This window comes from Amblyraja radiata, chromosome 19 (genome assembly GCF_010909765.2).
Source record: "Amblyraja radiata isolate CabotCenter1 chromosome 19, sAmbRad1.1.pri, whole genome shotgun sequence".
NCBI classification, from domain to species: domain Eukaryota; kingdom Metazoa; phylum Chordata; class Chondrichthyes; order Rajiformes; family Rajidae; genus Amblyraja; species Amblyraja radiata.
In genome coordinates this window covers 43,983,106-44,009,274 of record NC_045974.1, presented here as the reverse complement: position 1 = coordinate 44,009,274, position 26,169 = coordinate 43,983,106, and the positions used below count along the sequence as shown (strand labels likewise).

General features: G+C 39.5%; 1 protein-coding gene across 5 annotated transcripts in view; it reads left to right on the top strand.

Moving 5' to 3' along the window:
- foxp2 (forkhead box P2) overlaps positions 1 to 26,169 on the top strand; it is a 374,605-nt gene that overhangs the window by 55,839 nt on the left and 292,597 nt on the right. For all 5 annotated transcript variants that reach the window (XM_033038336.1, XM_033038338.1, XM_033038335.1 and 2 more), the window contains exon 2: positions 12,449 to 12,626. In XM_033038336.1, coding sequence (XP_032894227.1) covers positions 12,459 to 12,626 — 168 coding nt within the window. In that variant the 5' untranslated portion in view covers positions 12,449 to 12,458. The remainder of the gene's footprint in view (positions 1 to 12,448; positions 12,627 to 26,169) is intronic.

Here is a 26,169-nt window from a genome sequence, read left to right as displayed (position 1 = left end):
GTTCTATATTCTATGTTCCTTATTGCTTTAAGAATACTTTTCAGTGGGTAATCTTTTTTTAATTTTTCTATTAGTCAGCATGACCCAATATAAATTATTCGTTTCCCCACTAAGCACCTTTGTTTACTGCAAAGTGAGATCTATTCATCAGAAGTCCAGAATAAAATGCTGCCCAATATCACGTTATAAATAACACTATATTCTATGTTCTTCAATGGCAGCCTTAATTGAATGGCAAGAAATTGCACCCCTATATTAGGGTTATTTTCTCTGTTTTCAATGCTTGTCTTGCATAACGTAAAAAAATTACTTTTGTAACGAAGATTTTTGTTTTGTTGCATTTTGCAGTTTTTGGGGAGAGATGGAGGGAAGTGCACCAATTTCCCTTTAAAACTGTAATTGCAATAAAATGAATTGAAAGAGCACTAGATAGCACTCTTATATTGTAGTTTTTCTTGGATTCATATATTCAGCCAAAAACGTGTTCATTGCAATTAATTGAAATTAGGAACATAGAACAGTGCAGCACAGGAAGCAGAGTTCAGTCCACTATATTTGTGCTGAACATGATGTCATTAAACTGATCTCATCACCCTGTACATTATCCATATCCCTCTATTCCCTGAACTTCCATGTGCCTATCCTAATGCCATTTAAACCACTATCATACCTGTTCTACCACCGCCCTTGACAATACGTTCCAGGCCCCCGTCACTTTCTGTGTAAAAAAAACTTGCCCCGCACATCTCCATTAAACTTTCAAACCTCTCCCTGTAGCTGAAACCTTCTAATCCAGCCACATTCTGGTAAACCTCCTCTCCAAAGCCTCCACATCTTTCCTGTAATGGGGCAACGACAACTGCACACAATACTCCAAATGCAGCCGAACCAAAGTCCTACAGAGCTGCATCAGGACTTCCTGCCTCTTATCTTCAAAGCTCCTAGCAATGAAGACAAAAATACCTTACGGTTTCTTAACCACGTTAGACACAAAAAGCTGGAGTAACTCAGCAGGACAGGCAGCATCTCTGGAGAGAAGGAATGGGTGACGAGACCCTTTTTCAGGCTGAAATTCATAACAAAGTAAAACGAGAGATATAAACGATTTTCCCTTTCCCGTGACTTTCAGTTTGAAGAAGAGTCTCGACCCGAAACGTCACCCGCTCCTTCACTCCAGAGATGCCGCCTGTCCCGCTGAGCCACTCCAGCTTTTTATGTCTATCTTTAGTTTAAATCAGCATCCGCAGTTCCTTCCTGCATGGTTTCCTAACCACCCTACCTTCTGTGCTGTCACCTTCAATGAGCTATGAATCTGGACTCGAAGATCCTTCTGCACATCAATGCTGTTAAGGGTCTTGCCATTAATTGTATACGCTCTCCTTACATTCAACTTCCCAACTGCAACACCGCAAACTTGCTCGGGTTAAACTCCATCTGCCATTTCTCCGCCCATTTCTTCAGCTGGTCTATATCCCACTGTATCTTCTGACAGCATTTCTAACCGTCTGCAATTCATTCAATTTTAGTGTCATCAACAAACTTACTCACCAACCCATCCATGCTTACGTTCAGGTCATTTATATACATCACTAACAGCAGAGGTCCCAGCACAGATCCCTGCAGATCTCCACTGGTCATAGATCTCCAGCCAGAATATCTCCTTCCACCACGACTCTCTCTCTTCTATGAATAAGCCAGTTCTGAATCCAGACAACTAAGTCTTTGTGTATCCTGTACATTTTAATCTTCTGGAATAGTCTACCATGAGGGACATTCTCAAAAGCCTTACAAAAATCCATATATACAATATCCACCGCCCTACCTTAATAAATCTCCTTCGTCACCTCCTTAAAAAAACTCAGTCAAGTTAGTGAGATAGGGCCTGTCGCATACAACGCCAACTATCCCTAATTACCACCATTCTCTTCCAATAGGAGTAAATCCTGTCTCAAAATAATTCTCCCCAATAGTTTCCCTTCCACTGACGTGAGGCTCATTGGCCTATCATTCCCTGGATTCTCTCTACTTCCCTTTTTAAACAAAGAAACAACATTGGCCACTCTCCAGTCCTCCAGGACCTCACCTTTGGCTCGAGACGAAACAAAGATCATCGCCAGGGACACCACAATCTCCTCTCTTGCCTCCCTCAATAATCTGGGATAGGTCCCATCAGGCCCCTGGACATATTAATGTTCTTCCAGAGCCTCAGCACCACCACCTTGTCGATCCCAATCTGCCCCTGCGTATATGTATTCTCTACACTGATCTCGCTGTCCTGCAAGTTCTTCTCCTTGGTGCATACAGAGGCAAAGTTCTCGTTTTGTACGTCATTTACATCCTCCTACTCCAAACATAGATCCCCTCATTTATCTTTGAGTGGGTCTTCCTTCTCTCTGGTCATCCTCTTATTTTTAATGTACGTATAAAGGGCCTGTCCCACTTGTGCGTCATTTGCACGTCATATACGAGACATCATATACGCGTCACGACGCAAGACGCGCGCATTGTGACGCGCATGTGATGCGCGCATGGTGCGTGGTGACGCAGGCAGTGAGGCGCGGTCGCACGTGGCACCCCACGATTTTGGGATTCATAAAATCTTCGTGCGCCACCTGCGTGACACGCAAATGATGCCCAAGTGGGACAGGCCCCTTAGAAGCCGGGATTCTCCTTAAAATTGTAATGTTCCTTCTTCACTTGAACAGCTGACAATTTTACAAAGCTTAGATGTACAAGTGCCAAAATACTGATCGTCCTAAATTTCACCTTGATTCACCTGTCATCAGCAGTGGTGGAAGCTGGTAAGAGGATGGCCCAGTAAAGTTTATGAATAACATCAGCATTAGGAGCTCTACATGACCAAATGGTATCAGAAGTATCTAAACAGTTGAAGGCTTTGCAAAGATTACCAACATGTTCGCAGGTCGTCTGTGGTTTTGCGTGCTTACACATGGAGGTGAATAATCAGGCATACTCAGTATATGTATGAACAATCAGTTCCAGAACATTAAGGTAGACACCCACATGTGGCAAGACCTATTGGGAATCTGCTAGACCAAGCCCTAGGATTTGGAATCTATTTCCCAGAACTATCAACCAGCACGTTACCGACACGTACAAAGCTCCAGGTCTGTTTTGGAAACCCACCACCGTACCCCTGAAGCAAATGCTGAAATGATGAATGATCACTTTACCGTGGTTGTACAGAGGAATCAGAGTTCTCATTCTGATCATTCACGTTTGAACAAATGAATCAAGATTAATCAACTTGTTAATCCAATCTGAACAAATGTCCAAAATCACTTTCTTCCCCCAAGTTTGGTGAAAGGTATAAGCATCACAAAATGTAAAAACAATACGAGCAGTAAAACCTGAATTTACAAGATATAATGTGGAAATAATATAAATCTGTGAGGATAAATTTATTATAATGGGAGTGAAATCACTGCCTTGAGAGCCGAAGGAAATGATTAAAATTAAAAAGTATCAATGTTTTCAATTTCTTATTTAAAGCACAGTATGAGTGGAGTATGGAAACCCACAAGAAAATGTACTAAAATGGAGCTCCAAGAAGCATCCAACGCAAATATATCTTGGTGTCATTTGTGTATGTTTAGTTTAGTTTAGAGATACGGTGAAGAAACGGGCCCTTTGGCCCACTGAATCTGCACCGACCAGCGATCCCCGTACATTAACATATCCTATGGACAATTTACAACTTTACCAAACCAATTAACCTACAAACCTGTACGTCTTTGGAGTGTGGGAGGAAACCGGAGCACCTAGAGAAAACCCACGCCGTCACGGGGAGAAGGTACAAACTCCGTACAGACAGCTCCCGTAGTCAGGATTCTCTGGCACAGTAAGGCAGCAAATCTACCGCTGCACAACCGTGCCACCCATGTTTATGGATACTTTTTACATATTCTCTGTGGCTCAATTCAACTCCTGCTGGAAGTCATTGTGCAGCTTTGAAGCTCGGTCAAAATCAATGGTAGAAATGGTGGTTTGTGGACTTCTCATTCCACAGGCACACACCTGGAATCTAAACAGAAGATATGAACATCTGCAGGCAATGTGCAGAAATGGATCCAGGGCATTACCATGAGTGCAGTGAGAGGAGGTGAGAAATATCAAGGGCAAAAGGTTTAAAATAAAATGTAGTCCCAATCATTGTGAAGGGTAATGATCACTTGTGCCTGGTCTGTGAAAACAGCTATACAGTTACTACTAATCACATACTTAGCATGCCTCCAGCACTCAAATACATATTGCATACCTTATTTCAGAACATGGACTTGGTATACCAATTATATTCAGCTATGCAAGTCGTATCATTTGCACGTTGCAATACAATCATTGACACACTTTTTGCAGGGAAAGGTGGCTTTTGCTTGCAGCTGCAGCTGATTTACACTGAAGATAGACACAAAGTGCTGGAGTAACTCAGTGCGACAGGCAGCTTCTCTGGAGAGAAGGAATGGGTGGTGTTTCGGGTCGAGACCCTTCTTCTGACTGAGAGTCAGGGGAGATGGAAACTAGAAGTATGAAGGGTAATGTGTGAAAGCGACAGATCAAGGCAGACAATGTACAGTTGCGATGGAGGCTTGGATAATGAACTCCAACCAGATCTGTCCTTGCCTTTCCAATTGCATGTCATTAGCATGTAATTAGCATGCATGTCCAATTCTGCCATTCAATACAAAATGGACACACTTTTCCTGAATATTAGTCTGCGCAGTGTAAGACAATTATGGTTTGTGACGTTGGGACATTGGAGCTCAGTTTATGGAGCCAAGCAGAAAACTTGTGTATCGTTGATTTGAATTTTATGATGATGATGGGACTTTTTTACAAGTTAAAAATGAGTTCCTCTGTGAAACATAAAATCTTCATAGCTATGAAGCTGAAAGTACAGAAATAGGTCCTTCAGGCAGACCATCAAACACTTATTGACTAATCCATCTTATTCTCCCCACACTCCTCTCAAACATAATGACCATTCACCCACACACTAGGGGGCATTTGCAGGACCCAATTCACTCACCACATGCATATTTAGAGTGCAGAGATACAGCATGGAAACAGGCCCTTCGGCCTACTGAGTACATGTCAACATCGCATCCCACACACAAGGGGCAATTTACAGAAACCAATTAACCTACAAACCTGCACGTCTTTGGAACATGGGAGGAACGAACAGGGGTTCCCTCAAAGACCACTGCTACACCACCATCAAGAATGCCTATCGTTTTATCCCTCGCCCTCACTTCGGTAAGTCCGACCATACCGCGGTGCTGCTTCTTCCTGCCTACAAGCAGCAATTAAAGAGCGCACCCCCAGAAGTGAGGACAGCACAGAGCTGGTCGGGGGGGGCAGAAGAACAACTCCAGGACTGTTTGGAGTCTGTAGACTGGGCAATGTTCAAGGACTCGGCAACGGACTTGAACAAATATGCCACAGTCGTTACAGACTTCATAAAGAAATGTGTGGAGGACTGCATCCCTACAAAAACCTTCCGAGTGTTTCCCAATCAGAAACCTTGGATGAACTTTGAGATCCGCACTCTCCTGAAGTCCAGACACAGGGCATTCACCTCCAATGATACAGTGGCCTACATGAAGACCAGATACGACCTTGGTAAGGCCATCAAAAAGGCCAAATGGGACTTCTGCTCCAAACTGGAGGACGAGACAGATGTTCGGCAGCTGTGGCAGGGTCTGAATGCAATCACCTCCTACAAGGCAAAACCAGGAGGCAGCTCGAATGCCGGTGTAACATCACTCCCTGACGAGCTCAATGCGTTTTACGCACGCTTTGACAGGGAGAATACTGATGTGCCTTCCCGATCCCCCATTCGCTGCGATGGCATTTCAGTCTCAGTCACAGAGGCCGATGTCAGGAAATCCTTCAGAGGGGTGAACCCCCGAAAAGCACCTGGTCCTGATGGTATACCCGGTCGTGTTCTAAAAACCTGTGCGGACCAACTGGCGGGAGTTTTTACGGACATTTTCAACCTCTCACTTCTGAGGTCTGAGGTCCCCACCTGCTTTAAAAGGGCATCAATTATACTGGTGCCCAAGAAGAGTAAGGTGACATGCCTCAATGACTATCGACCAGTGGCACTAACGCCGGTGGTGATGAAGTGCTTTGAGAGGTTGATCATGGAGCAAATCAACTCTTACATCGACAAAAACCTGGACCCACTGCAGTTCGCGTACCGCCACAACAGATCAACGGTGGATGCGATCTCGCTGGCCCTCCACTCCGCACTGGACCACTTGGACAACAAAAACTCATATGTCAGGCTGTTATTCATTGATTACAGCTCGGCATTTAACACAATCATCCCCTCCAAACTGGTTACCAAACTCGCAGAACTGGGTCTCTGTGCATCCCTCTGCAACTGGATCCTCGACTTCCTCGTCCACAGACCACAGTCTGTTCGTATTGGTGGAAATGTGTCAGCCTCAATAACAATCAGCACGGGAGCACCTCAAGGCTGCGTGCTCAGCCCCCTGCAGTACTCACTGTATACCCATGACTGCGTAGCGAACCACAGTGCGAACTCCATCATCAAGTTCGCTGACGACACCACTATTGTGGGGCGTATCACTGATGGGGATGAGTCAGAGTACAGAAGAGAGATCGAGCAACTGTCCATATGGTGCCAGCGCAATAACCTGGCCCTCAACACCAGCAAAACCAAGGAACTGATTGTGGACTTTGGAAGGAGTAGGAGGGGGACCCACAGCCCCATTTATATCAACAGGTCGATGGTTGAAAGGGTCAAGAACAAAAAATTCCTAGGCGTGCACATCTCTGAAGATCTTTCCTGGTCCGAGAACACTAACGCAATTATCAAAAAAGCTCATCAGCGCCTCTACTTCCTGAGAAGTTTACGGAGAGTCGGATTGTCAAGGAAGACTCTCTCTAACTTCTACAGGTGCACAGTCGAGAGCATGCTGACCGGTTGCATCGTGGCTTGGTTCGGCAAGTTGAGCGCCCTGGAGAGGAAAAGACTACAAAAAGTAGTAAACACTGCCCAGTCCATCATCGGCTCTGACCTTCCTTCCATCGAGGGGATTTATCGCAGTCGCTGCCTCAAAAAGGCTGGCAGTATCATCAAAGACCCACACCATCCTGGCCACACACTCATCTCCCTGCTACCTTCAGGTAGAAGGTACAGGAGCCTGAAGACTGCAACAACCAGGTTCAGGAATAGCTACTTCCCCTCAGCCATCAGGCTATTAAACCTGGCTCGGACAAAACTCTGATTATTAGCAACCACTTTCTGTTATTTGCACTACCAGTTTATTTATTCATGTGTGTATATATTTATATCATGGTATATGGACACATTTATCTGTTTTGTAGTAAATGCCTACTATTTTCTGTGTGCTTAAGCAAAGCAAGAATTTCATTGTCCTATACAGGGACACATGACAATAAACTCACTTGACTTGAACTTGAACTTGAAACCAGAGCACCCGGAGAAAACCAGGCGGTCATCAGGAGAACGTACAAACTTCTCCCAGACAGTACCCATAGTCAGGATGAGAACCGGGACTGGCTCTGTGAGGCAGCAGCTCGACTGCCATGCCACAGTGCCACTGCACCACTTTGGGAAGAAACCAGAGCACCTGGAGGAATGCTACAACACAATGGGCAAAATGTGCAAACTCCACATAGGCAGCAGACAAACCCAGGTTGTTGGAGCTGTGAGCCACACTCTGCTAAACGCATTGTTCTTCCTTCTCCTGCTACTCCTGTTGTTCTTCTCCCTTTATTGCTTGATGGCAGATAGTGGCTGTGTTGTCACCAAGCCTGCTGAGTACTGCAAGTACTCATCTGCACACCTGTCGATTATCACAGGTGAAATTTCGAGGGCACAACAGATGGCCTCAGGGTAAGAAGGTCAAGTGACCATTAACATTTTGCTTTGATCTTACACAGGGAACATGCAGTTCTGAACTCCAGCTTCACATGGGGAGGCATGAATGTCAGGCCTAGAAGTATTTTGCTTTTCGAACCTTTGGAAAATCTCCAATTCTGCGAATTCATTGTGCCTGCAATGTCTGCTAAGTTCAGATTTAGACGAAGGATCTGAATTTCTCTCTCTGGAGCAGAGAGTACTCATGGAGGTGAACTTTAACCAGTGAAATGTGGCATTAATCAGACACCTCTGTCTGAGTGTTTAGATAGTTATAAAATGCCGGTGTGGTCCTGGGCTGAGGATGGGTAGTTGAGTTTACTGTCATGTGTGCAAGTATAGTGATGTACAGGTCTTACTTGCAGCAGCCAACACACAATACACAATTGTGAATCTGTGGAATCCTTTGCCACAGAAGGCAGTAGAGGCCAATTCACTGGATGAATTTAAAAGAGAGTTAGATAGGGGCTAGCGGAATCAAGGGATATGGGGATATGGGGAGAAGGCAGGCAAGGGTTACTGATTGTGGATGATCAGCCATGATCACGATGAATGGCGGTGCTGGCTTGAAAGGCCAAATGGCCTGCTCCTGCAACTATTTTCTATGTTTCTAATACATAAAATCATCTACTCAAAACAAGACATTAGTGCAAAACACAATTAGAAGACAAGTTCACTGTAGTGCAAGGTTGTTTCAAGAACCTGGAGATTATAGGAAAACACGAGGTTCTGAACCTGGTGCTGAGAGACTTTGGAGTTTGTGCGTTGTGCCCGATGGTAGCAATGAGAAGAGGGCATGGCATGGATGGCGGGGATCCTTGACGATGGAGGCCGCCATTTTGGTGCAGTACCTCATGTAGATGCTCCTATTGGTGTGGGGGAGTTGTGCCTTTGACGGACTGGGCTGTGTCCAACATTCACTGCACCCTTCATTGATTCCTGTCACCAAGGCTTTGTTTCCCTGTCTATTGCTCCTGAGACAGTCGGAATTAGTAATGTGCCTTCTATAAGTTTCCAGCCTTTGGTTTCTGTGCCCTTACTGCAGCGTTGTTGCTCTCATCCTTTGGCACGTTGTACTGACCTTTGGATCTTCCTCTCCTGTCACTGGGACGGCTACTGCAGCAATAAAAGGCTGTGGTGACCTCAATGCTCACACTACTCTCACAACCGTTGTCTTCAACCTCACTAACTGACCCTGGGGTCAAGGAAAGAGCGTTCACGTCACAGCCCCGTTTCCACCAATTTTTCCACCACCACGCACAAGAAGCGACAAGACAGACACCATTATATGCAGATGCCGAGAAGTGTGTTCAATTCTGGCTGAACACCTTCTAATCTTGTGTGTGGACTCGATAAGAAGAAGAAGAACAGGCTCTGCTCTCCATCTGGCCCCTTAAACAAAACCTGCAAGTGGGTGATGATCCCTTTAAACGGTGCAGATGCAATGTTCAACTATTGCGGCGTGTTAGCAAAATGAGACAATCCCGCATGTGCTGTAGATGTGGCCCTTGTGGCTAAGGGGATCAGGGGGTATGGAGAGAAGGCAGGTACGGGATACTGAGTTGGATGATCAGCCATGATCATATTGAATGGCGGTGCAGGCTCGAAGGGCCGAATGGCCTACTCCTGCACCTATTTTCTATGTTTCTATGTTTATGAAAAAGCCAAGTAAATATGAAGTGCTGAAGTGACTGCTGGAGTGATAATTGTGAGATCAGTCTTCTACAATGCTAATGCCACTTTAAGATGGCATAATGAAGTACCTGTGATCAGCACAGGTTATTAATATATGTGGGAATAAATGTTATGTAGGTAGGAGTGCTAGAAGTGAGCAGTGTGCATCTGTACATCTGCCTGACAATACACATGCACATTTATTTGTGCCTGGTGCAAGAGGGGTCATTCAGAAGTAAGGAAGCGATCACAGGTCACATCAGTTGCTATGTGCAATCAATTCAATCACCAGCACACAAAAAAAACATGTGTTCCACAAATACATTTCTCAGTCTGTATGTCCTTAAGTATTCTACACCTAATGATAATGTATTTAACCTTTCTAACGTGCAAAGATATCTTGAGACATTTTTCTTAACATTATCTGGCTGACTATAATTTATGTTTATTGAAGGAGTTCCCTGCTATTTGAAATAGAGGTCTTGTGAGTCCTGCATGTGCTGTAGAATATCAAAACATTTGTCAACCATTTATAAGAGTGTGAGCGAGTTAAGAAAATGTACTCGGAACAGCAAAGAACTCAATCAATAGATGTTTGTAACATGGGTGTCAATTGTTGCTATGTTTAATAGGAACTCCTCTCCCAGTCCCTTACACAACTTTAAAATTATCCCATTACTTCCAAGCTAAGTTCAAATTTTAAAAGTACTTGTAGACACTGATAGACGTTGTTGATTGCCAAAAATACATACCAGTCACTTGGTTGTCATTTCAGATTTGAGAACCACTGATTTAATTAATATTCTCAAAATAAAATGTTGCTGCATATTGTTCATTTAGTGGTGGTCTGGCCATCTTAACATGCCATTAGCATTGTAGAAGATAGTACTGATTTAAACATGTTCTTTCAAGTGATCATTTTAATCCATTAGTTTTACTTTGATTTTTTTTTCCAAAAAAGTTGTATTATTGTGCTTGACACAATAAAATAACAGACCAGCTTCTTTTTCCCTTTTTAAATGTTTTAAATATTTTGCATATACAACGTGCAAGGAATGTGAATAATCACTCATGCTGTGCTTTGAAAATCAGCCTGCTTTATTCGTATGCTGAAAGTGGCATCAACATCATGTGTCACATTTTCCATCCATATTATCTTTTTAGTTAATGTTCAATAAGAAGACTAGCCATGGCTGTTAGTTCATAAACACATCTGGTTCAGCAGTTGTTTACTGTAGCGAAAGGGACTGCCAGCTTCCATATAACCACTTACATATTTATTTTATTTGTATCATGTACAGTTTCATTTACAACTCGCATGTGGTGCAAAATAAAGCTTGTGTTAAAGAGTGCCATTTACAATGTGTAGTTTTTTAAAAATATCTCAATTTATTAATACTATCTCTGTTTTTAATCTGTTGTCGTATGGTAGATTTATTCGAAATAATGCAAGCAAAGATATTTTTATCATTATTAATCGGGTTTTTTAACCAGCATCTGCAGCTCCTTGTTTCTACCTAATGTTATTTGCTATTGATTTTATTAACCTAATAATCAGAATGAACAATGTGCTTTATCATTTATGCATTTTGGGTGAGAACTGAGTATCATCGAGCTTGCAGAAGAACAAGGTGATCAAGATTAAGTTGTGTATGTGCACAACTGTGCACTTTTACTTTCACAATTGAGGGGAAAACGGATCATTTTGTTTCTTTACAGCACTATTCATTCAATTTTAAGGCCTTTTGGTGACAAAATGTGACCTGAAGTGCACCTGGAGTGTAGGTGTAGATCTTCTGATTATGGTTTTCAAACCATTGTGGCTATTTATTGATTATAAGAATTTCAACAGATTTTAGTCGAATATCTCTTTGCTGTACTTAAAATATAGTACAGTTATGCAGTGGGAATGATCAAACATTTATTACAGGAGAGAAGGTAATATGCATAATTTATACTGTTTTAGCACAATCATTAGTGATATTCTTGATAGATTTTATTTCCAACTTTCATATCTAATACATGCCTGGAAAATTAATTTTATATCTTTCATTTATTTGCCTATGTTAAAATTGAGTTTTAAGTCATCTTCAAGTGAACAGTTTGATTGCTGCTCATGCATGGGCTTAATTACTTCCGAAGAAGGACAGTATTAAATGTTTTAAATGTCACAAAAATAAATGAATATCAGCCAGTAGATTTAAAACCAGCCAATATCTGTGATGTTTTCTCCAAGGGCTTTTTTATTTAAATGCCTTTGAGGCAAATTTTTATTTAGTCACCCAAAAAGGAATCCCATCTCTCTATTTATCACAGGCTGATGCTATATGATTTGTAAGTCTCTTACAAAATTTTAATTTGGTATGATTAGCTGTGCATCATTAAACAACAGTCTTTCATAAAGAATGCTGTAAAATACTGACAGAATCAAGATACCGAATACTTTGAATAAGCTATGGTCAAAGCTAGATAATATTATATGAAACAGAGAGAAGGAACCAGTGCTTTCAATTTGAGATGATTTTAGTTAGAAAGTCTAAAAGCCTAACAATTAATGTGTTTCTATTTTTAACATGTAATGCCCCTCAATTTAAAGTATTTCGCTGAAGGAAAAAGTATAAGTTACGTTGATTAAAAATGTAATAATGATTAGATTATAAAGACTTTTTTTTTTAAAAACAGCCAGGCATTTATTGAAGGCATTTATTTGTTGGAAGGCTGTACCATGCTTTTCCCTTCTGCCTGGGACTGCCTCTGTAATTGGCAGAATGGGACCATCTTGATAATGGAAGTGTAAAGGTGTAATGAGAGCGTTAATTGATGCTTCTTAATCACTTTTAGGTATTAAGTCATGATGCAAGAATCCACGACAGAGACAATAAGCAACAGTTCAATGAATCAAAATGGAATGAGCACTCTAAGCAGCCAATTAGATGCTGGCAGCAGAGATGGAAGATCAAGTGGTGACACCAGTACGGAAGTAAGCACAGTCGAACTGCTGCATCTGCAACAACAGCAGGTAAGTTTTGTTTTCCCTAAGACCTTCTTATTATATATTTCATCACTTTTTTTCTTATTAACGATCAGATAAGCTTTTCTCCCCATAGGATTATAAGATGTATTTTGAGTGCTTTCAGTGATTTTAATCTTCAGTGCTGAAAACAATTTCTCATTCATTATACTCAGTGTTTAGGAATTCCTATGCCTGAGCGTGGTAGGATGACATTTCATTATGATAATGCATTTTTATAGATAGGTATCTACCTACTTAAATTGAAATAAAGTAATTCTAATTGGCTTTGTTATTTATTAGTCTTCAGTTTTTTTCTTGGGCACTTCTGTTGTAATATGTTATTTTCCACCAGAGGGCCACATTATTTGATTTCTTACCTACTAGCAACATAAACTGAATGTATTTCTTCAGATGTAAAGAAGATTCACTGATGTATTGCCTTGCACAATTATCTTAAAGTAAAAAACAATGTCAATTTTAATGATGGGCTGCTTTCAGAGAAGGGTGGGTACGGGAGTAAGCGCAGGGGGAGGGAATATTTTGACATCTATCCTTTAAATTGAACTAAAGGCCAGAGAAGTTTGAAGTCTCAGCTGTCATTGAAATGCTGATACCTACACCTCTGGACTGGAAACAGCCAGAAAGTGCCAGTAAGAAGTGCAGATTCCCCTTACAAAGTGCAGGACTTACTAAGAGTGACTAAGATAGAGCTTCAGGTGAGTTTGCAGGGGGAATAGAGAGCAATTTGGGGGGTTTAGAGCTTGACTGTCCTCATGGGCCTGAAGGAATATATCTGCAATTTTGGTTCCATTAAAAAAAAATGCATAGGTCTTCTGATCTCTTTCATATTGATCGGAAAGATTGCAATCTCCCTGCTCAAGCCCCTAATTAAAATACAGTCAAGGCCCTGTTTACACACTAAATACAAAGGGTTATAAATTCATATGGTTGTCTACCCAAGCCTCCCCTGCTCACGGTGGATTCTTTATTCAGCTGCAGAACAATGCAGACTGAAATTGAAAATTGCAGAAAGCAGTACCAAGCAAATAATCACGCTATTGGTTTTTAACTGCCCAATCTCCATCCAAGTGAGTAAAGTTAAAACTGGACACGAAATATTCTATGAGAGTTAAAATAGTTATTTGTTTAAATCGTAGTGATAAAGTTAATAAAGTTATCATTCAAAAGAAGAGAATTGCAGGATCTGAAATATTTAAGTTTTAAGCAATGCACAATGCTGTGACACTGCATATTTGTTTTACTAATTAAATTCTTCCAACCTAAAAGAAAATACAAACAAAATTGTATGTTATGTGGCATAAAGCATGTTAGATAAAATAGTTTTGCTTGTAATATTCTGGATTCCAGATACTTTTACTGTGTGGATTTTTAAAGAGTTAATTCAAATGATATGGTGCTTGATTATTATATAGAATGGCAAACACTTTTCTCCTTTCCATCAAAAAGATAAAGAAAATACAGTTGTAGAAGTTTTGTTTATTTGGAACGTATGTAATTAAGCTTCATTGAGCGCTTTGGAAATGTAATGAAGAATTGGAAAGTAGATGTCTCCATGAGTCCCATCATTACAGTGTAATTTTGATTGGATAGATATTGGCATGTGTCAAGTTTGCCCAATGTACTACCACTTATTCATAATGATTATATAGTGATCTTTTCAAACAGGTAATATATTTTGGTAAATTGTTCAGGTCTTAATTCACTATAATTTAAAATGTATTTGTAAATTACATATATAATAAATTAGATAGTGTAGATAGAGTGGAACATTTTGAAAATTTTAGCTATTAGTTTTTTAGAGTTTCTCTGGTGATAATCAATTATTGTTATAAAAATCTCAATTCAATCTACAAACTAATAGGAACACTTCATCCTAGGGTATTTATATCTTGACTGATGGAAATGAAATGGTTGTTCAAATTGTTTCTGCTACATTCCAAGAAAGTGAAATAAAAAGAAAATTATCTGTCTATAAATTTATTTCATGATAAGGTATCACCGATATTGGTTATATGAAATCCTGTGTTATACAGGCTATATTTTTGACATGGTAATTTATTTCAAAACTCAATTCAAAAAATTTCTAATATGGATCAATGTGCTTCTAAAAGGTGTATGGGTTTAAAATGATTTGCTTAAAGGAGAGATAATAAAATGGATGCAATCTTAAATGCACTGAGTGGCAAGCTATGTTTCAATTTTGCTATGATGCTCTTCTGTATAAGAAGTGATCAAGACACATGCACAGAACATAAGATGAGGAAATGTACTTGAGGCTAACTAATTGATTTTCCGCTAGTTACTCTGCAAAAAACCCCCAATATTTCTACTGAATATAGCAAGGCCAGTTGATTTGACCAAATGAGCAGAATTCCACCACAGCACAAAAGGAAGAAAAGGACTAAAACATTATGTCTATCTTCTGAATAGAAAGGTGAAGCAATAACTAGGTAGATTACAAGTTGAGAAACTAACTGGTTTCACAGAAAAAAATAACTGTCCAGTGTACAAATATTATTAAAATCACACTGTCCAAATTAAAACTATTTTGTCTATTTATAATCGTTACAGACAAATTGAAAAGTTTAGTTCAAGTAAAAAATCATACATGTTTGGATATAACCACAGAATAGTAAAAGAGGAGATCTTTTATTCGTAGGAAAGATTTATACTATTGAGGGAAAACACATTTGTGTCACTGGAAAATAAAGTGCCTGAAAGAAAACTACCAGTAAGTAATGAGAATATCTCTGTTTCAAGGAAAACAATGAAACCTTTACTTGTTTCATCTTTTAAGCGTTTCAAATTGCCACTTTGTCAGCACATTTATGTAGCCTTGGAGGATGATGGGAAGCTGCACAGCTATAACATCAAACACAGTCTGTTTTGATGAGCTTGCACATGCATGTTACCTGAATTAGTTGTTGTAAAATATTTACAGAACAGTCTAGCATCACTTGGAAACAAAATATTTGTGTGAACTTATGAACACTGATGACGACCTTGAGAAAATAATATAAAGGATCCTGGTTATCAGTTTAGACAGCTGGGTTAAAAGGAATGAAAGAAAAAGTGTCTACTTTTTATTGCCCTTCACATGGCATCTCCACCTATTACCTGACTTTTATTCAAAGTCCTGACCTCTCTGCTGCTCATTGTCCTGGCTTTGCTATGTGTTATATTCCCTTTCCTATTCAACCAAAGATTCAACCAAAGCTCTTTCAAACTTTAATTTGGTTATGAGTCTCCCCAATATCAGACTCATAACAGGCCCTGCTCCAATTCCCATATATAGGCAAACAAATTGGTAAACCAGGGAAATAATGTCAATTTTCAACTAATTGTTGTTGAAATATATTTTGCCCAAAGTATATTATGTGTTAATTAACATTTTCTTTCCTGTTGGTGCAAATAAACTGGCTTTTTTGTGAAAGATCTTCTGTCAGTGAAATATAAACACAAAGATGCGCAGAAATGTCAGGCATAAATGATCTGAAGTTAAATCTGCCTTTGTAGATTCTAGAGATTCCTATTGAAAGAAAGACCTTCTGTCCTCTGCACCAGCCACAGGTGACCAAGAGAAAACAAAATACAGCTAAAGCTCACAGCCAATTAGGAAGAAAAATATCTGAAGAATTCCTATTTAATCCCTCTGTGTGATTGATACTATCTGAAGAGGCCATATTGACAATGGCATACCTCTGGTATAATATAATCATTACCTTAATTAGAAAGGGGTGCCTTACTCTCTTGAAGGTATGCAGCCCAAGATGTAAACTCTATTTACATTAGGCCTGGAAAAATACTTCACCCCATCCTGCAGAATAATTTAATACTTGCCTGCTGAGCTCCTACTTGTTTGGTTCAGTAGTTGATACTAGGTGGAACAGGCACAGTACGTACTGTTATATTTGACTATCAATTTGTTTTTGAGTACCGAGCCCTCTCTCAAGTGGATACCTCAGAATGTTAGTAGTAAGCCTCGGAAAAGATGGAATGGGCACATTGTGAGCAGACGTGGACCAGAGTCATATTTCACCATTTTTTAGTCCATCCACCCAATCTTGATTGGTTATGAGGGTTCAAATTATCAAGCAATAACTAAAGCTTCCAAGTAAAATGTGAGCCCTGGGTCTTTATAACGCCAGTTTGTCACCTTAGTCAATTGTGTAGCCACAATCAGTTTTGCATTGTATCAGCTGAGCTGATGAAATGTATACCTGATACCGGACTTAACTTGAGGAGCTGAGTTTAAGATTATTATAAGAACATATAAATTTGGAAAGGGAATTTACTACAAAACCTGTTGAGCCTGCTTGGCCTTTCAATAAGGTCAAGGTAAATCTGATCTTTGCTCCAACTCCACTCTCCTGCCTCTTCCCCACAACCCTATAGACCTAATATTTGCTTCAGCTTTGACTAGGACTTGTTATTCATATTAATGATAATTTGTTAGCTTTGCACACCATCTGCATCAAATTCAGATTGGAAATTATCATTGGTGACTTTCTATTTTGCATCTTTTTTAATTTCCTGATGGAAGTCATCAAAAGTGAAATTGTTCCCTTTCTGATTTTAAATGGAGCCAAGCTGCATTTGAATCACTGGAGGTAATGTGAAAAAGGTTAGACAGTGAGTAGATAAATGACGTGCATCTTTAGTGCTGTCAAGATCTAAGTAATAATTCTATCAAGGAAGATTGACCATAATGTAGCCCATCTATCTAGACTCCATAAGATAGTGGGCTCTCTCTAGTTATAGAAATTCACCGCTTCATATTGCAATTACACTGGATCTACATGAGATAAGAGAAGCATTGAAGCTGGCAGGACAAAGTAGCAGTGCGGTTTTTATCATGACTTACAGCATACTCGTTGTCAACATCAGCAGTCCAGTGACCTCACGTAAATCAGTTGATAGAATCTTATAGGCCAGTTTGTCAAACTGCAAATAAGTCCTTTTCTCTTGCAATCAATACATTCAGAGAATGGCGTTGATATATGTGGGCTATTCCACGTCATTTAATAGTCTCCAGTGCTCGATTCTCCAGACATGGCTTAATTGTTGCCCACAGCTAGTTTGCATGTTATTGTTATGGGATAAATGACACTGTTCTTGATGTCAGCCTTACATGAGCACCTGGTTAAAGACTGAACATTGTCTTCATATTGTTCAGCTGAAATATCATGCAGCCAGGATCTCCATCAACTTTGTTTCCACAATCCTAAAGAGGTAAAAGGATTGAAAAGACTGGGCTTGTATTCACTGGAGTTTAGAAGGATGAGGGGTTATCTTATAGAAACATATAAAATTATAAATGGACTGGGCAAGCTAGATGCAGGAAAAATGTTCCCAATGTTGGGCGAGTCCAGAACCAGGAGCCACAGTCTTAGAATAAAGGGGAAGCCATTTAAGACTGAGGTGAGAAAAAAAGTTTTCACCCAGAGAGTTGTGAATTTGTGGAATTCCCTGCCACAGAGGGCCGTGGAGGCCAGGTCACTGGATGGATTTAAGAGAGAGTTGGATAGAGCTCTGTGGGCTAGTGGAGTCGAGGGATTATGGGGAGAAGGCAGGCACGGGTTATTGATTGGGGACGATCGGCCATGATCACAATGAATGGTGGTGCTGGGTCGAAGGGCCGAATGGCCTCCTCCTGCACCACTTTTCTATGGTAAAGCTTACTTTTAGAACATAGATCAGCACACCATAGGAACAGGCCCTTCGGCCCACACCGTCTGTGCCGAACATGATGCTGAAATAAACTGACCTCCTTTCCCTGCATATCCAACAACTTCTTCAACACTGCTATGAAGCCTGCCTCCTCCACCACCCATGGCAGCACATTCCAGGCACCCATTACCCTCTGTGTGAAAAGAAAAACGTCCTGCAAATCTCCTTTAAACATTGCCCCTGTCAGTTTAAAGTCCTGCTTTCTGGCCTATGATATTATCACCCTGGGAAAAATTGTGTTTTTAGTAAATGTATTACATCAAAACTAAAGAAGAAAGAATGAATTAGAGCAGCAGCAGTAAGGCATACGTAAGATTTCTCATTAAATAGCTGACATGGGAAAGCGTATGGATCTTGACCCCATTTCAAATACTCTCTGCCTGCCTTCTTTCCTGTTTGTTGGCCCAACACACTTGTACCGAGATGGATGACAGCTAGTTTAACCAGTCACTATCAGTTCCAACTGCACCACATAAACTGCAAACAACCTCTGCTCTCAGCATCCCCCACAACCAGCCCAGCGTGCAGAGGTGCTTCCCCTTCTCAACTGGAATACATTTTCTTCAAACTCTTTCATTTAAACCAGCTACCCATCTAGTAGCAAATGTTAGGAGTTTGTGGAATTTGTTATTAATGTTGGATTTGGCCCAACTGAGTCAATGACACTGTGGTAAGACATCATTAAATGCCACTTACCTATTGGTGAGTACAGATTATCTACATTCACCACTGTTCAAAGCCAAAGTAGGTGGGTGCCATAAAATGTCCATTCAATTGAGTTAGCATGAGAAGCCTGGGTCTGGTATAATCTGGCATAGGCTTTGCAGACATATTCCCCAATATATGTAGCGATGGAGTTCTGGATACCAAGACAGTCCAACATGTTGTGAATTCTGTGAACAGGTATCTCAGATGACATTCCCAACAAATTCTGGGCTCTGTTTTGTTCAGTTCAATTTAGTTTATTGTCACAAGTACCAAGGTACAGTGAAAAACTGTGTGCTATCCAGTCAGCAGAAAGACAATACGTAATTATAAACGAGCCTGATACATTCTTTCCCCAAACCAACCAAATCAAAATGTACCGTTCATCCCAGTCCTACACCTTGTTAAAAATAAAGAATAATTTCATGAGATACCATATTCCATCAGAGCAGTCTTGTGTTATAGATAAGGGAATGATGGTTCAAACTATTATGCATTGCCTTGTGTAACGTGACAAATTTTAACTTTAATATTTCACGTAGATTTCCAAAGGAAAAATAAACATTAATTAAAATCTCTGATGTATGTGTGAATATGAAGATTATTTTCTACCTTTCAGAGAGGAGTATATTTAGCAGCCATCAGGGAGAGGCCTATGTAATGTTGCAGGTGCATGGCACATGCTGATATGCATGAGACAATTATTTAGACTTTACCAGGCCCCTGGTGGAAATCGCACACCTATACCTGAGGGAGCTGTAGTCATACCTAAATTGCTTGATGGCAACTGACATCTAAGAAGCAGCTTGGAGAATATAATGGTGCAAAAATCTGCTCACAATAAGTCATTCCCTCCACACCAGTAGTTGTCATCTAATCGTGTGACTGGTCATGGCTGAGTTAAGTGAGTTCTAAGTATATTGTTAGTCCAGAGTATTGGTTAGTTGCATTAGGATTCAAGTAGAAAGTTAAAAGAGCTTAATTTGGAGGATACAGCTATGATTTTGGAGATTGAATACATCGGATAAAATCTATAGTGAGGAACTGCAGATGCCGGTTGAAACTGAAGATAGGCACAGAAAGCTGGAGTAACTCAGCGGGTCACACAGCATCTCTGGAGAAAAGGAATAGATGTCGTTTCGGGGTCTGAAGAAGGGTCTCAACCCGAAACGTCACCCACTTCTTCTCTCCAGAGATGCTGTCTGACCCGTTGAGTTACTCCAGCTTTGTGTGTCTATTTTCTGGATAAAATCTATGTTTGTGTAGATTTCTATATGGTTGTTAGTGCCTAACGAGTCAAACAAACCATTCTTTTCTGTACTCAGTCACAAATAACCAAATTTTGGGCCTGATCATGGACTACTAATATTTTCTTATAATTCCAAATGTTGCTCAGATTGAAATTGAATGGAAGTGCAGCACTCGAAGCATCCATCCACCCATCCACGATTTTTCTAGGCCAAAGCATTCATGTAAAATGTTATTATTTTTGGTGTGAATTACTTTGACAAGACTATTTCAGTTAACTGAATGTGTTTGCAAGAAACTAGTTAGTGACTACATGGGAACTGAATGTGTTGGTAATTCATATTGTCAATCTTGGTGATGTTTGTTTTTCTACGGTCTGTCACATCTCACTGAAGTTTAGTCTTAGATACGTGAAGGTGATAAATTGTTTTTAAAAGACCATTAAAAGCTAAGACTGTATTTGGCAGTAAGTTTGGTTTTCATTGCTGAACTAGTTCAGTGAAAGTAAATAAAAACCAAATATGTCCATTGGTGACATATGTTTCATGGCACTAAAAATATTTTCTTGTCTATAGTGTATTACTCATCAGATCGAAAGCCAAAAAGAAATAATTATATTGTACAAAGTGAATTTCAAAATTTAGGATAGTGCTCAAGAAATGAGAAAATATTTAAGTTTAAGTAGTGTTCAGGAATTTATAATTGAGACAGAGATTGAAGAAAGTAAAAATATAACAAATATTATATTAAACATGCTTGATTCCAAACCCAACCCTAATTTTCATCATGATTCTTAGTGATCTTGCACCTCATCCACTCCTCAATTCTCCATATATTCTGATTCTGTTGGCGTCTAAAAATCTATCATTATCAATCTTGAATGTTTCCAGTGAGAAAGCATCTGCTGACCCTTGCTCCAGAAAATACCACAGATTGAAAAATGGCAACAACCATGTTCCCTGGTTTTTGAGTTTCCGGCTCAGTAAAAGAGCCTGTCGGGGTAAAACCTGTCCATCCCACTCAGAATCCCGTATATCGCAATGAGCTCCATTGTTAGCCTTATAATGTTCACTGAATATCAACACTTGTTCAGATCTATTCAAGAAGAGGGTTGATAATCACATAGGGTAAAAATAGAGAAGATGCTGATAATTGAGAAGACTTTGTAAAGGAAGGCAAAAGCTAATGCAAGCTGGCTGTATTGAATGGTCACCCTGCATCTGCTGTATACCCATATATGGAAAAACTAAACTTGGAATTTTTGTTGTCATTGCTTAAGCAGCTCCAGTATATTTTTATTTTACTGAAATGTTCATTTTCAATTACTTCAAGCAGAATAAGTTTCTGTCAAAACATTTTATTTCCAAGAAAACTACCAGCACTTCTTATTTAAAAAAAATTTCATTTAGGAGAGCAACAGCATATTTCTGTCCAAAAATCTACTTTTCATACTTGTCAAGGATATATACTTGTTAAAAGTTGAATATGAACAAATATGCATTTCTGTATACTTAAAAGTATTGTTTGCATTTGATGTTTTAGAATGTAGGCATTAGAGAGGTTTATTACTCGGGGCAGTGGGGTGATATAGGGCACAGGGGCCCTATATTTATCCCCCTTCAAAATCGTCTTGTTGAGTCTCATTGACTGTACTCGTTCTCACCGAACAAACAAACAGCTAACAATGGCCTGTTTCCTTCATCATCATTACTTTTTTGCATATCTTCCAATCATTTTTTCTATATCTCACTGTCTACATCTCTCACTTCGTTTCCCTTTCCCCTGACTCTTGGTCTGAAGAAAGGTCTCAACCCAACACGTCACCTATCCTTTCTCTCCAGAGATGCTGCCTGACCCGCTGAGTTACTCCAGCGTTTTGTGTCTATCTACAGGAGCATGTGAGCCTGGGATCATTTAGGTAAAGTGTTATTATGTCAATAAGAAGCTCTCCAACATGAATGCATTATGCTCTCAATATGTTTACTCTGGAATGAATTTTTTTACTTCTCTTGATAGTCCAAAGAAGATCTTACGCTTTCTATATTTTAAGATGATTTTTGATTTATGTTTGCATTGTGATAGAGCACAAGACCAAAGGCAAAGCCCGAGAGGTAATTTTTCCAAGGAGTCAGGAAGGTGAAACTAGAGTTTGGATGAACAAATTGAAACAAGATAAATGGTTCTCATGTTAATGGATTCAGTACATGTTTTGTACTGAGTGGAGCCACAGCTGAGATACTTATGATATCTGACACCGTGCGCCCTACATTGAAAAAGAATATTGAAAAAAGCACATCAAATAATTGAAAACTTACTTTTAGTTAAAGAACAAATCATTTGAGTATATAAATAATTTACATAAGTTAATACTGTTTTAAATGAATATTACTTAAAAAGTTATTCATCATTTTTATTTTTTCAACTGTCTACATAGTTAAAGAGAGACATTTGATAAAAGTGAGAAGTTCTTCTGGCAGCATGAGCTGATGCTAATGTTCTGTTGTGTTTGCACCATTAACATGGAAAGCCAGCAATAGCCACACCTCAAGATCACTGAAGCTTTGTGACTGCAATATATAAATGCAGCTGTGGGGATATCATGGGTAATGATTGCTACCTAGGCTTGGCGTTCTAGCCATGTGTCATTTGTTAGCGTATGTGCTCATTTGTGAGTCCTACTGGGAATGCCTTTGTTGATACTGTTGCAGTTTTGGACTTGATGTGAGGCTTTATCCACATCACAAACCCCTTGTGAACTGATCATGCAAACAGAGCAGATCGTAAAATTGCAGAGAAGTGCAAGATGTTGCATTTTGGGACGTCAAACCAGGGCAGGACCTTCACAGTGAATAGCACGCCCATGGGGTGGTGTTGTAGAGCAGATGGATCTAGGAGTACAGGTACATAGTTCCTTGAAAGTGGCATCACTCCCCATTTCTAGGCTTGGGAGAATTAATGCTATAAAAATGATTTTTTTACAGCAAATGCTGTACCTACTTCAATTAATTCCGATATATATCCCAAAAACTTTTTTCAAAACAGTCGATTCCATTGTTACAAGTTTTGTCTGGGATTATAAGAATCATAGAATAAGTAAAAAACATTTATGTAAGTCAAAGATAAATGGAGGTTTGGCTTTGCCAAATTTCTTATTTTATTTTTGGGCAGTCCATATTAAAAACATGAATTTTTGGCTGGAAGAAATGGATCAACAACCAGATTGGCTAATGATGGAAAAGGAAGACTGTCTACCTTTTGAAATTGGACCGATCATATTTGCCCCCACAAAACTGCACAAAAAAACCTATAAAGAAAACCCCATAATACATAGTGGAATACGAATTTGGAAACAAATAAAAAAAGATTTAAAATTGAATAATATACCACTCTGCCTTCCCATTGTAAATAATCCTTTATTCAAATCATCCTTTATGGACAAAGGTTTCACACAATGGAAAAATTATGGAATCAAAAATATAGGACATCTTTATGGGAAAGGTACTTTTCTTTCATTTCAAGAGTTACAACAGAATTATGGACTGCACTCAAATAATTTCTTCAGATATCTACAAATTAGAGATTATGTTAAATCTAATACACAAGTCTATAGGAATAGGGAATCAGAAATTCTTGATGAATGTTTGAACAAGCATCCTAATACTGAAAAACTAATAGCTTATATTTATAACACCCTACTAAACAACGAGGTACCACCGACCGAACCATATAGATACAAATGGGAAAATGAAATAGGTCATCCTATCACGAAAGATATGTGGGACGAAAGTTTACAACAAATACATCAATGTTCATTAAATGCCAGACATACTTTAATACAATTCAAGGTCTTACATAGACTACACTACTCTAAAATAAAACTAAATAGAATCTTCCCACAAATCTCTCCTATTTGTGATAAATGTCTACATCTAGAGGCTAATTTAACACATACGTTTGCAAACTGTATAAAACTTAAACATTTCTGGACTGATATTTTTGAAATAACTTCAGAAGTTATTAATACAAAACTGGACCCAGACACAAAATTAATAATACTTGGAATATCAGAACAAAGCTTAACACTCACAACAAACCAAAGAAATTTCCTCAACTACAGTATAATAACCGGGAAAAAATTAATATTAAAATTTTGGAAAGGCCCTACAACCCCACAATTAAAATGTGGAATGCGGAAATGTCGGAGACCCTATACTTAGAAAGAATTAGACTTGTCTTAATGGACAAACAAGATCTTTTCCATAAAATTTGGGCTCCATTCATTAACTATCTGAATGGATAGATTGGCACAGCACGAGGACCCAGCTGAAACTTGAACTCAGGACCAGATGAAAAGCTATACTTTATAACCTACGAACCTATCTCCATTGATGTATTACAGGTAACCCATTCCATCTCCCTTGTTTTTCTGTTGTGTTTTTTTTTCTTTCTTTTTTATTTGTAACTTTCCACCCTCTCTTTTTCCCTCTTTCTATAAAAAATAAAAACACTAGAAGCAGAAGTAATTGATAATGGAAAATTTTAATAATGTATGACTGATGTATATGAAAAGTGGGCAGACCAGAACTTTATTCCTAGAAACGCAGGAGGCTGAGGGGTGATCTTATAGAGGTGTATAGGATCATGAGGTGAATAGATCGGGTGAATGCATAGCCTTTTACCAAGAGTAGGGGAATCAAGGACCAGAGGATATAGGTTTAAGGTAAGAGAGGAAAGATAGGACAGGTAAGAACCTAAAGGGCAACCTGAAGGGCAACATTTTCACATAGAGGGTGGGTGACAGAGGAGGTCGAGGAGGCAGGTACTATAACATCAACATAGGTACATGGATCATTCGCTCCTGTGTCAGATGACGTGTAGCTCGCTGTTGGCTTCTGTCGTGGTTCAACATGCTGACAGAACTGGTCGCCCAACGTGTCACAAAGTGCACCGTGTCCTTGTTTCCGGGGATCGCCGCGAGGAGGTTTCTGTCATGATCCCCAGGTACATGGATAACAAGGTTTAAAGGGAAATGGGTTTAATGAAATGGGGTCCATCACCGGCTCTGACCTCCCCACCATCGAAGGGATTTACTGGAGTCACTGCCTCAAAAAGGCAGCCAGCATCATCAGAGACCCCACACCATCCAGGCCACACACTCATTTCACCCCTGCCATCGGGAAGAAGGTATGGGGAGCCTGAAAACGGTAACGTCCAAGTTCAGGAACAGTTTCTACCCTACAGCCATCAGGCTATTAAACACTGCAACCTTAAATAGCTCTGAACTACATAGACTATTATTGTTATTATTGCACTATTATTGTTTGTATGTGTGTATGTATGTGTGTATGTATGTGTGTATGTGTGTGTGTGTATATATATATATATATATGTGTGTGTATTTGTTAGTATGTGTATATGTACACACTGAACTTTTTTTGCTTCTCGTTTATTATATTGCTTACATATTCTGTTGTGCTGCAGCAAGTAAGAATTTAATTGTTCTATCTGGGACACATGACAATAAAACACTCTTGACTCTTGATATGGGGAAAATGTGGACAGGTAGGACTAGTGTAGATGAGACAGTTTGGTCAGCATGGGCCAAAGGGGCTTTTTCCGTGCTGTGTGACTATGACAATTGAGTGTATTTGTGAGTTGCGATATCCAGCAAATTCCTGGCCTTTGTATTGTTCCAGAGAGGAAAAATAAGAGCATATCAAAATAAAAGCCATTATTGTATTATTTTAAATGAATTTGGATATGCACAGGAGTTACTTTAATCCCACTGTATATTTCTGCAGCAGGAGATTATTTAATGTGTGAGTGGGAAGTACAGGGCTATGAT